The 10835-nt window shown below is 52.0% G+C and overlaps 1 protein-coding gene and 1 non-coding gene across 3 annotated transcripts; one reads left to right on the top strand and one right to left on the bottom strand.

Annotated features, from left to right (window-relative positions):
- Nucleotides 1-443: 443 nt before the first annotated feature.
- MCHR1 (melanin concentrating hormone receptor 1) lies at nt 444-4650 on the bottom strand. 2 transcript variants are annotated; one of them, XM_027107750.1, is made up of 2 exons: nt 3531-4650; nt 444-2310 (listed from the first exon to the last, which is right to left on the bottom strand). In XM_027107750.1, exons 1-2 carry the CDS (start codon nt 3610-3612, stop codon nt 1331-1333), a joined length of 1062 nt encoding a protein of 353 aa, XP_026963551.1. In that variant the 5' UTR covers nt 3613-4650; the 3' UTR covers nt 444-1330. The 2 variants fall into 2 exon arrangements, with proteins under 2 accessions (XP_026963551.1, XP_026963553.1); XM_027107752.1 differs by lacking the exon at nt 3531-4650 and adding an exon at nt 2545-3518.
- Nucleotides 4651-10352: 5702 nt separating this feature from the next.
- LOC113621349 (small nucleolar RNA SNORA33) lies at nt 10353-10482 on the top strand. The gene has a single exon (XR_003433138.1). It is a non-coding gene; the product is annotated as a small nucleolar RNA SNORA33 (small nucleolar RNA).
- The last annotated feature ends 353 nt before the right edge of the window (nt 10483-10835 follow it).

The following is a 10835-nucleotide window of genomic DNA, read 5'->3' as shown; positions in this document are numbered from 1 at the left end:
CAGCCTTGGCCGCCGCCCAGCGGCCCCGTATGTAATCTTCCTGCTCTGCGTGGCTCGCAGCAGATCTTAGCAGCAGCCACAAGAGGCAGGCGCAGGCTCGGGCTGCCCGAGAAGCCAGCCCTGCGACTTGTGACTCAGCAGGGGAGGCGGCGGGTGGGACTCTGGCCTGAGGGGCCAGCACTGCTAACAACCAAGTGCTTTTGAGCAGAAGACGGGAAGTTGAGTCCCGAGAACAAGACTGGCAGCGGAATTTCAATCTAATGAATTCACAGTAATCCTCCCTATGGGTTTAGACAAGCAGATCCCCTGCTTCTTGCTTCCTAAAATGCAGCCTGAATCAAGGTCTAGATTCCACGGCCAAACGACCTCTCTGTCCCTTTTCGGCCGCCCGCCTCCACCGCTACGCCCACCCCCAAGCCGGAGCAATTATACAGGAGCGTCCAGAGAGATACGGGTGGAGATTTTCCTTTATTCGTTTTTATTTTGGAGAGAAAGGGCTAGAGCCAAAAAATGATGCCAAACACACCAGGCCTCAGAATGAGCCCTGCATGTGCAGGACCCTGATGGGTGCTCACTCTGGATCTGGTGACGGACAAATGTGCCCCCCGAAGAGAATGACCCCACAACTGCCCCCCTTGACCCTCTCCCTTTTTCTTAATTTCAAGGCCCTCACCCACACCCATCCCGGGTAGCCTTGTCATTCCCAATAAGTGGATCTCCTAGCAAATTGGGCTTTTACCTCCGTGGGCTCAGACCCCACCCCCACCCCCAAATAAACATGCATCGCCTAGAGATAAAGGGAAATTGACACAGGATGCTGGAACATGGAGAGACCACACGCTTTATTTTTCATCATCCTCCAGCTTGGGAGAAAGGTTGCCCTCCATCATACCAATGAGAGACAGGAAGAGGCGGTGAGGCCGCACCACCTTTCCCATTTCCCCAGGGGCCTGTGCCCATACCCCTGCTCACGCCCTGGCCCTGCCTGATTTTAAATAAACCCGGCAAGAAGCCTTCTACGTCTTCTCTCTGGAAAAAGACATTTGGGAGCTGGTAGACGTAGGGCTCAGCTGAACCTTTAAACCAATCTTCTTGCTCAGTTTCTGTTCAACCCGAAAGTCCATCTTGTTCTACAAAGGAGATTTCTGATGCTTAAAGCCCCCAAACCTGGCTCCGTTGAGCAATCTGTGGGCCCTGTTGAATGTTTTTAGTTGTAACCACCCAGCCTCCCTGCATCCTCCCAGAGCGGTCTTTGGTTTCTCTCAGCATCTTCCCGCATGGTCTGCCGTGGTGCCCTGACGTGGAAGTGCCCAGGGTGGCAGGGGAAGTGTCAGGTGCCCTTGCTTTCTGTCCTCTCTTCATCAGCCGTCTGGGCATTGCTGATGGCTCGAAGCTGCCCCTGGGCCGCAGGCTTCACCGATAGGACCAAGCGTTTTCGGAACGTCTCACAGAGCACGATGTACACAAAGGGGTTGAGGCAGCTGTTGGCATAGCCCAAGCTGATGGCCGCGTTGTACAGGTAGACAAAGGTGAGCGTTGGGCGGCTGATGGACAGCTGGGTCAGCTGAAGCACATAGTAGGGCGCCCAGCACACAAAGAAAACCAGGCAGATAGCGATGGCCGTGCGGGTCACCCTCTTTGTCCGCAGCCGGATGCTGCGTTGAGAGGCGGGGGCCACGGAGGATGTCATGCGCTGCAGGATCCTCACATACGCGGCCGTGATGACCACGAAGGGCAGGGCAAAGGCCAGGAAAAACTGGTACAGGGTGAACCAGTAGAGGTCAGTGTCTGGGTTGGGCAGGCGGATGCCACAGCCCACGGTGCCTCCGGGGAAGGGGATAAGCCTAGCGTAGAGCCACACGGGGGTGATGCTGATGAAGGACAGGGACCACAGGAGGCAGATCACCAGGGTGGCCACAGAGGGCTTCCGGAACTTGGTGGAGGAGATGGGGTGGACGGTGGCCAGGTAGCGGTCAATGGCCATGGCGGTCAGGATGTAGGTGCTGGTGAACTGACTGTTGGCGTCCATGGCCGTGATGAGGGTGCACATGGTCTCTCCAAAGTGCCAGACACCATTGCCCATGAGCTGGTGGATCATGAAGGGCATGCCCAGGAGAAAGAGGAGGTCCACCACCGAGAGGTTGATGATGAAGATGTCGGGGACGTTGCTGAACCAGGGCAGCTTGGATTTCTTCACCACTGCGAAGATGACCACAGAGTTTCCAACGATGCCCAGGAGGCAGATGGCACCGAACACCGAAGGCATGATGATGTTGGTGTAAGAGACGCTCCCTGTGCGAGGCGGCAGCCCTGGGGACAGAAGGAGCGAGCGTCGACCATTTGACATGGACTCTGCTCTCTGAGGGCTGACCTCCTACTGGCGTGCTCAGCCTCCAGCCGTGAGCCTGCCCCCCATTCATCCCCCTGCCATTTCAGCTCAGAATCCTCCCTACCATACTCCCTGCCCACACTGCTGCTAATCCTGCCCCCCGTGCCCTCCTGCACCGGTTCCCTGGTCAATCCCATCAGAGTCTCCCACACCACCTGTTTGTTGAAGGACCGGTCCTTTGCCTCCTGCATTTTCTCAGAAGTCACAGAGTCAAGAACCACAGCGGTCTGCAGAGAATTGTTCTGTGGGCCTCTGGGCTTCACCAGGAAACAACATCAAAACAGCCAGCAGGACATGAAACTGTGTGCATGTGTGAGCATGTGTGGGTGCGTGCATGTGTTTTCTCCTTTCCTATTTGCAGCCCTGATCATTTCATTTCAGGAGTCGCTGATTGAAAGCTGTGTACTGATTCCTGGGCATCTCTGTGGGTGACTGTCTCCTGGAGGCTTTTGCCCATCAGACCCACAGCCCTCCCCTCTCCTGGGTTCCTGTCCAGGATTTCCTTGGTCCCTATCTTCTGAGTCTGGGCTTCCCAGGCTTCCTGAGTGACCAGAGACCGAAGCTGTGTGTTGCAGCCCAGCTACCCGAAAATTTTCTCTATGCAAACCTTTCCTATTTTTTCTTCCTCCTCTTATCCTTCAAAGCTAGAATTCCAGGGCATCTTAGCGCTGGAAATGTCCTCTAATCTCTGTGAGTTATCCCTTCCCACGCCTCTCCAAGGAGGCAGTAAAGATGTTTCAGATCCCATAACACGTAGTTCGAGTGAAAAGCCAACGGGATCGGTGAATGAGTGAGCCTCCAGCTATCTCCCTACATACCACCCTCCAGCTTCTCTTGCTCGCTTTTCTAGCCTGGAATATTTTCTGCAAAGCATCTTTGGAACTCCTGGGCAGCTCTCCCCTGCCTCCCTCGCGGCTGGCCACCATTCCCGGCCACTTCCGAGGGTGCCTTTGCCCTCTTCTCTGCCCCTGCCGTTTCATTCTCATCCCCTTTTCCCCTGCCCCTCCGGGCAAAGCATACTGCACATCTTATCCCCAAGAACTGTAATAAAGTTTCGCCAGCAGTTTGGCTCAGAGGTGAAATCTTCCCATTTCCCACCCCCGGCGCAGAGGAGGGAGGACTCCCCTCCAACACGTCTCACCGGCCGTGGTGAGGTTATCCGGGCCATCCGAGGTGTTGCTGGCATTGGGGCCGGTGGGCAGCAGCGAGACTTCCAGGTCCATCCCGCCGGCGCCGGCGGCCGCTCGCCCGTCGGCCCACGCAGGCTGCGGCGGCCTCCCGCGCCGACCGCTGCGTCCCGAGCCCCGGCCCCCCGGAGCCCCGCCGTCTGGAGGGGGGTCTTCCTAGGCAGCCCGGCAGCCTCCGCTGCCTCCGCTGCCCACCGCTCTCCCCTCACTCCTTCCCCGGCTCCCACTGACATCACCTAGACACATTAACATTGGGAGGCAGATGCGCGTTAACCTCTTCGGTCCTGCGCCGCAGCAGCTCCAGCTTCCGACTGCCTGCAGAGCCCAGCGGCCGGAGCCGAGCTCAGGCATCCCCATCAGAGACGGGGCTTCCTTCCCTCTGGCACTTGGGCTGTGTCTCCTGTGCCACAGGGGGTGCTGCTTCCCTCACGTGAGGCTACAAGACTCTGCAAAAGCAAGGAGCCCGGCCAGCCCCTCACCCCAGGGACCGGTGCCTGGGCCACCGGGCCGGGGGCCGGGGGGGGGCTGGGCGCAGAGCTTGGAAAGGGAAGGCTTGGACCACAGCACGCCTGCCCCCAGGCCACCCTCGGCCCCTTCCCAGCGCCCCGATGGATTCCAGCCTTCAGAAGCTGAGGAGTTGTTGGCTGCTGAGCCCTTGCAGGCACTCAGAGGCAGTTCAGGTCACCCCATGTTGGTGATGGCCAGGGTCTCGGGGACCAGAAGGGGACAAACTCCCTTCTGCCCAGGATCAGCATGGACCAGGCTTAGAGAGATGCTCTTAGGTCCTTGAGGTTTTACCTGGAACTCCTTGAGACAAATTTCAGAACAAAGACCCCCAAAGAGATCACCAAGAACAGCCTGAGAGGGCAAAGCACTGAGTGAATCCTCGGCACAGGCATCCTGCTGCCAGCCTCTATGTCCCTCAGAGCCCGGAGCCACCACCAGACCCGCTGCCGGACTCAGGAGCCGGGGGTTCAAGGTAACCGCCGTCTGATCCATACATACTTCTTAAGTCTTATTTATTTATTTGCTTCATCCAACAAATATTTATTGAGCACTTACTACTTGCCAAGCACTGTTCTAGGTTCTGCAGTGAAAAAAACAATAAAGTCCTTGAGTCCCTGTTCTCATGATGATTACTTTTAAGTTGGGGGTGGGGGAGCAGGCAGAAAATATACCCCCCCCAAAAAAAAGACAATTTATGATATTGGTGATCAGTGCTATAAAAAACTTAAAGCAGGGTGAGGGGGCCAGGGAATACTGGGGGAGGGGGAGAGGTTACTACTTTACATACGAAGGTCTCTCGGGAAGAGTCCTGAAGGAAGTAAAGAAGCGTGCTTGGAAATATCTGGAGGAAGAGCATTCCAAGCAGCAGAAATAGCCAGTGCAAAGGCCCTGAGGCAGGAGTGTGCTGGGTGTCTTTGGCGAACTGTGGCTATAGTAGAGCAAAGGGGAGAGGAGCAGGAGGAACTAGAGGAATGGCAGATTCTGTCAGGCCTTAGCCCTTGTCCTGAGAAAAGGACTTATGTGCACGTGGCTCTTCTGAGAGCTGAACCAAGAAGCAGCCGTGAGGGAGTGGGGACAACAAGACAGGAAAGAAGACAAAGCCAACAGAAGGTGCATTATCAACTTCACTGCTGTGGGCAATGGGAGCTTGCGTTTACCAGGGTCCTTGAAAAGTGCACAGACTGTTTCCCAGAATCGTCTGCCTGAAGGATGGGGGACAGGAACATTTTCCCAGTTGCCTCGACCCCCACTGGTTGAGTGTTGCCACTGGCGTGTTAACTCTGCGCTCCTGGGTGCCTGGGAGGAGCAGGCTCCTACGGCATCAGATGTGGCACAGAATGACTTTTGACGTGCAGCTCACACTTGAGGCGAGAGGCTGTCGGCGCAAGGTGAATCTTGTGCTCGAGCCAAGAGGGCTCTGAGAGCGCTGACGTCCTGGGTGAAAAGCGAACAGACCCAATGTGCATGCCGGAGGCAAGACACATCAGCACAAGATCAGCTGAGCTCACACACACCTGTCTGCTGCAGCTGGAGTCAAAGTCAGAGGTAGCCGAGGGAGATGTGACAAGGGTGACCAGAAGCATCCAATATAGAAGACTATTGCAATAATGCAGGTGAAATAGGATGGTGTCTTAGACCGGGGAGGTGGGGGTGGGGAGAAAGGGTGGGTTTCTGTACATTGTGTAGAGCCCAGAGGATTTGCTGCAGATTAGACCAGAAATGTATGAGATAAAGAGGCATCAGGGATGACTCCTAGGTTTTTGGCCCAAACAACTGGCAGAATAGAGATAGGGACGTCTGTTGGGAGGAGAAGATTTGGAGGAAAAATGAAGAGTTCTGTTTGGAGACGTTACATTTGAGACATCTGTTAACATCTGAGCAAAAATGTTGGGTAGTGTTGGATGTGAGCCAGAAATTCCAAAGAGAGGTCATGCCTGGAGGTATGAAGTTAAATTGAGGACACTGGATGAGCTCACCTAGAGGGTGAGGGTGACTGGAAAAGAGTTGTGAGGACTCGGCCCTGGGGCATTTCAGAGTTTACAGGTTGGGAAAATGAGCCTCACAGCCCACTATTTCCTCCTCTTCCACCCGCCATAGTCTTCCCACCTCCATCCATCCACCCACCCATCCATCCATCCTTTCCTCCAGCAAATCATTCTTGAGCCTCTGCCCTATACCAGGCACTGTGCTAGGCTCTGTCGGTACAGTGAAGAAAACCAAACAAGTGCCTGGTATCAAGGAGATTCAACGACAGAGTGGTGAGAGACAGATAATCACAAGCAAGCCAATAAGTAAACAAAGTATCCTGCTCAACGCTTAGATCCAGACGAGTCCAGGTAACTTAATCATGAAGGGATTTAGGTGTTTATAAAAGCACGGCTCCTGAACGATGCCACCCCTGCACTAGCAAAATGACTCTGCCTGACTGGAGAAATTTAAACCATGACTGAGCAGCAAGGGAATCTGGGAAGGGTAAGTTTTAGATTTCTGGCCTTTGCATGTCAGGTGTGGGATTGGTGGAGGGGCTGAACAGTCAGTCCACAATGGCAGATGACTTGTGTGGTAGGGAACGAATGGGATGATGGGAGTGACTGGGGTCCTTTAAAGAGGAGCGTTAAGGATGTCCTCTCTGAGGAGGCATTCAGGTAGAATCCTCAGCGTCCTTTTCACTACAAATGACTAACCTACACCATCTCGCACTCTCCTCGCCAGTGACCGTCTTAGGGCTGAGCATCCCTCCTGGATGCCATGTGCACCTCTTCAAACCCTCTTGGCTACACCTAGTTTATATTCCATCCATTGCTGCAATGACCCTGCTCAGCACGGTCCCTAACCAAGTTCAGGTAAAGGTACAGGTGTACCAAGTTCAGGTGCAGGTATGACCAGATGGTGCTTTGCCCTAGGCCGGCACCATGTGCTTTTTACCCTCTGTCCCAACTGTCTCTGTTGCTGTCGTGACTTAGAACATAGGACCCCACAGAATGCCCACGCCAGAGCAACCTGGAAGTACGGGGAGAGTTCACTCCTTAGGGTGAACCGTTGGCCAATGGGGGGTGGGAGCCACAGAAAGATGCTTTTCCCATGTTCCCCTTTTCCTGAGACACATTTCATATGGCTTCTCTGGGATCCCATGAGGTACAGCATCTGGTCCCTTGTAGTGGTGGACAAGCCCACACCGCTCACCAACTCCTCCTGAGAACAGAAGTTTTGAGCTACTCTCCTCCAAGCCATCTGGCTTTTGACCTGCTCAGCTCTGCCCAGCACAATCACGAGGAAGATCAGGCCTACATACAGCAATAAACCCTTTCCCTCCTATCCATGTGCCCCCACTCACCATGCCCTACCCAGGGTACCCCAAGGGTTTGGTGTATCTCTCTGACTGCCCCCGTGGTAATATCCACCTGCCCTGTATTTTCAGGATTTGGCTGTCATCTGCATGTTTTGAAGTCTTACTGGGGTCACTGCATCAGATTCTCACTTGCTCCCCTCACTTCTGCCTTGCCCCTTACACTATACTCCCTACCAAACAGCAGGAGTATTCTTGTTAAGATAGAAATTTCAGGGGAATTCCCTGGTGGTCCAGTGGTTAGGACTCCGTGCTTTCACTGCTGGGGCCAGAGTTTGATCCCTGGTCAGGGAACTAAGATCCTACATGCTGCACGGTGCAGCCAAAAAAAAAAAAAGATAGAAATTTCATCGCCCTACATTGTTGAAAACACTTTAGTGGTTCCCAGTTGCTTTCAGAATAAAGTCAACCCCCTAACAGAATGTAATGGACATGATAGTTTTTGGTACTCAGGGTTGATCCCCCAGAAAACCACGGCCTTGAGAAGTTCTTTGGGAGGGGCAGTAGCAGCTCCTCTAAACAGTCCTTGGTGGGAGCTGCTGGTGGGAAAAGCAGCAGTTGAAGTGGGCTTTCTTATTTCCGCAGGGATGTGTAGACCCTGGGGTGGGAGAAACCAGGTAGCAGCACTTCCCAGAGGAAAGTGAGCATGGTTATTATAATAGGCGGGGCCAGTGGAGTTACCCAGATGACTGCCCTGCAGAGGCTGATGTGGCTAATTGATCATGGAGTCTCTAAAACCAAACTATATGAGCCGCCCTTCGCTAAGTTCCTACTTGATCTGTATATCTGAAAAAACCTTCAGGTCTGAGAAGCAGAGCTTTGACTTTAGACACTTGGCTCTCCTGGTCAGAGTGGGAATTAAGGTGGATCAAGTAATAAATGGAGTTTGACTGGAATGACTTAACAATAGTCCCCGGGGACCTCCAAAGCTATTTGTTTCCCTGCCCCTACTTCTATAGCTGGAATAGATATCCCAGCCATTGGCAGAACTACTGTATTGGCTCTTGGATTGGCAGAGTAAGGGATGTGATGAGGAGAGGAGTCAAATGGAAAGCCCTCTCTACAAAAGTGATGAGCCAAAAGCAATATCGCACCCCCTGGGGGATTGAAGAGATTAATGGTATCATCAAGGCCTTTAAAGATGCAAGGTGGTGATTTTGTCACATTCCCACTTGACTCTCAGTTTGGCCAGTGGAGAAGGCAGATGGGCGTCAGGGAATGCCAGTGGGTTACTGTAAACATAATTATGTGGTGACTCCAATTGCAGCTGCTATTTCAGATGTGGTATCGTCGTTGGGGAAAATAAATACAGTCCCTGACACCTGGTATGCAGTTACTGATCTAGCGAATAAATGCCTTTTTCTATATCGCAGAAAAGACCAGAAACCCTGCCTTTTTTTTGTGAGGGTCAACAGCGCACCGTTCCCATCTTGCCTCGGGGCTTCGTTATCTCTTTCGATGGCTCTTCGATTCTCAGACTTTGAACACTTCAAATGCCATGAAAATACAAAGGCCTGACATCTCAGTAAAGGTTTGGGGTCCAGTGTCCTGCACGTGTCACGATCTTCCCTCCAAAGTAAAGCTCAGTTTACCCGACATCCCCTACCCCAAAAGAGGAACCCCTGGAGACACACAGTTGGAAAAGGGAACAGCAATTCCCCAAAGGAGCAGGGAGCAGAGGGGTGCGGGACGTGCAAAACCAAGGGGAGCCTAGTCCCCCCAGTCTCCCCTGTTAGGTCTGGCATGCCTTGCATGCAGGGACTGTGGCTCTTATTCTAGCGTCAGACACAGCTGCCATGTCAGTCAGTGGATTCTGAGTACACCCCAGGTCCCCTGCTCCAACCTGGCACCCTGCCTTTGGACATTCGCACTGTGCCCTGTACTTTTTCTTCACAGCAGTCATCACAGTTGTAACCAGACATTTATTTATTGTATAGTTGAGGACTGAATGCCTTTCCCTCACTAGATTATAACTCCCAGGGAGGCAGAGGACCATGTCTGTCTTACCTTACTGTATTTCCTGGGCCTCGCCCAACGCCGGGTACACGTTAGACATTCAGTAAATCTTGGGTGAATGAATGGCTAGTAGAGGGATCTAAGTGAAAGCCCCTGGCACAGAGGTGGGCAGAGGGGAGGGGAGCACAGCAATACTGGCCGAGATCCCTGACCCCAGGGCTCCACTCAGCCCCAGTGCTTCCTGGGCAGCCTGGCAGCAGTGGCCGTCACGCCTGTGGGCAGGCAGTGGACGCCCGTCAGCTGTGAGGCAACCCAGAGGCCACAGCCTCCTTCTGCTTGAGAGAAAGACAAACGAGATCACCTTCATGCGTAGGATTCATCCTAAGATTCATGGAAATCCCAAGGAAGAGTGGGAAAGCAGCTGAGGTAAAAACACTTGCATGAAATTCTGCCATGTGCTACAAGAGGGTGGAACTTAGAAGACATTATTCTAAGTGAAAACTGCCAGACCAAAGCAAAACAAAACAAACAAACAAACAAAACATAGTATGACTCCACTTTTGTGAGGTCCCGGGAAGAGTCAAATTCATAGAGACAGAAGAAGAATGGTGGTTTCCAGGGGCTGGGAGGGGCGGGCGATGGGGAGTTAGTGTTTAATGGGTACGAGTTTCAGTTTGGGAAGATGAAAAATTTCTAGATGTGGAGATGGTTGCACAACAGTGTGAATGAAAATACCACTGAACTGTATGCTTAAAAATGGTTGAAGTCAATTTTCTGGGGTATTTTTTGGTTTTTTTGTTTTGGGCTGTGCTGTAAGTCATGTGGGATCTTAGTTCCCTGACCAGGGATCGAACCCATGCCCCCTGCAGTGGGAACGTGGAGGTCTTAACCACTGGCCAGCCAGGGAAGTCCCAAAGTCAATTTTCTGTTATGTATATTTTACCACAATTTAAAAATATGTTAAACAAACCCAGTCAATGAATCTGCTTACCCAAATGTGTTTCTGCAGAAATTTAGAAAATGCTGGCAAGAGGAAAGCCATGTTACAGGCCTTAAAAACATTGAAGTCATTAAGGCCCCTGAAAATGGCTAGAAGACATTTTAATGATGCGAAGCATTTTCATAAGACATGTGCTAATTTTTTAAAGCTTTGCTGTAACTAGTGCTAACAACTTAGTGGAGTTGCCAAATATTAGTAAAATTGCATATTTTTTTTTTTAGGATTATGGAAAGAGTCTCAGGCCAAGGATGTCACTGAGGAGTACTTCAAATGCAAGAAATGATCAAATAAAAAAACTGGGCTCTTGTTCCTCAAAAAATAAATACAATACAATACAATAAAAATACATTAAACAGTTTAAGAATGGTATCACATATAGTAATTGAGTCAAGAGCTTTTTATAAGATCTCAAAAACCTAATAATATATGTCATATTCTTATAAACTGCAG

This window comes from Aethalodelphis obliquidens, unplaced genomic scaffold, assembly GCF_003676395.1.
Source record: "Aethalodelphis obliquidens isolate GAN/ISIS:26980383/991018 unplaced genomic scaffold, ASM367639v1 scaffold8, whole genome shotgun sequence".
Lineage (NCBI taxonomy): Eukaryota > Metazoa > Chordata > Mammalia > Artiodactyla > Delphinidae > Aethalodelphis > Aethalodelphis obliquidens.
The sequence above is the reverse complement of the archived record's forward strand: the minus strand, read 5'-3'. Positions and strand labels throughout refer to the sequence as shown.

Excerpts from the sequence above, each read along its gene's own strand:
- MCHR1 (XM_027107750.1), bottom strand. The coding sequence starts at position 3,612 with ATGGACCTGGAAGTCTCGCTGCTGCCCACCGGCCCCAATGCCAGCAAC. Across the intron at positions 2,311-3,530 it reads GGATAACCTCACCACGGCCG|GGCTGCCGCCTCGCACAGGG; the intron begins GTGAGACGTGTT and ends TTCTGTCCCCAG.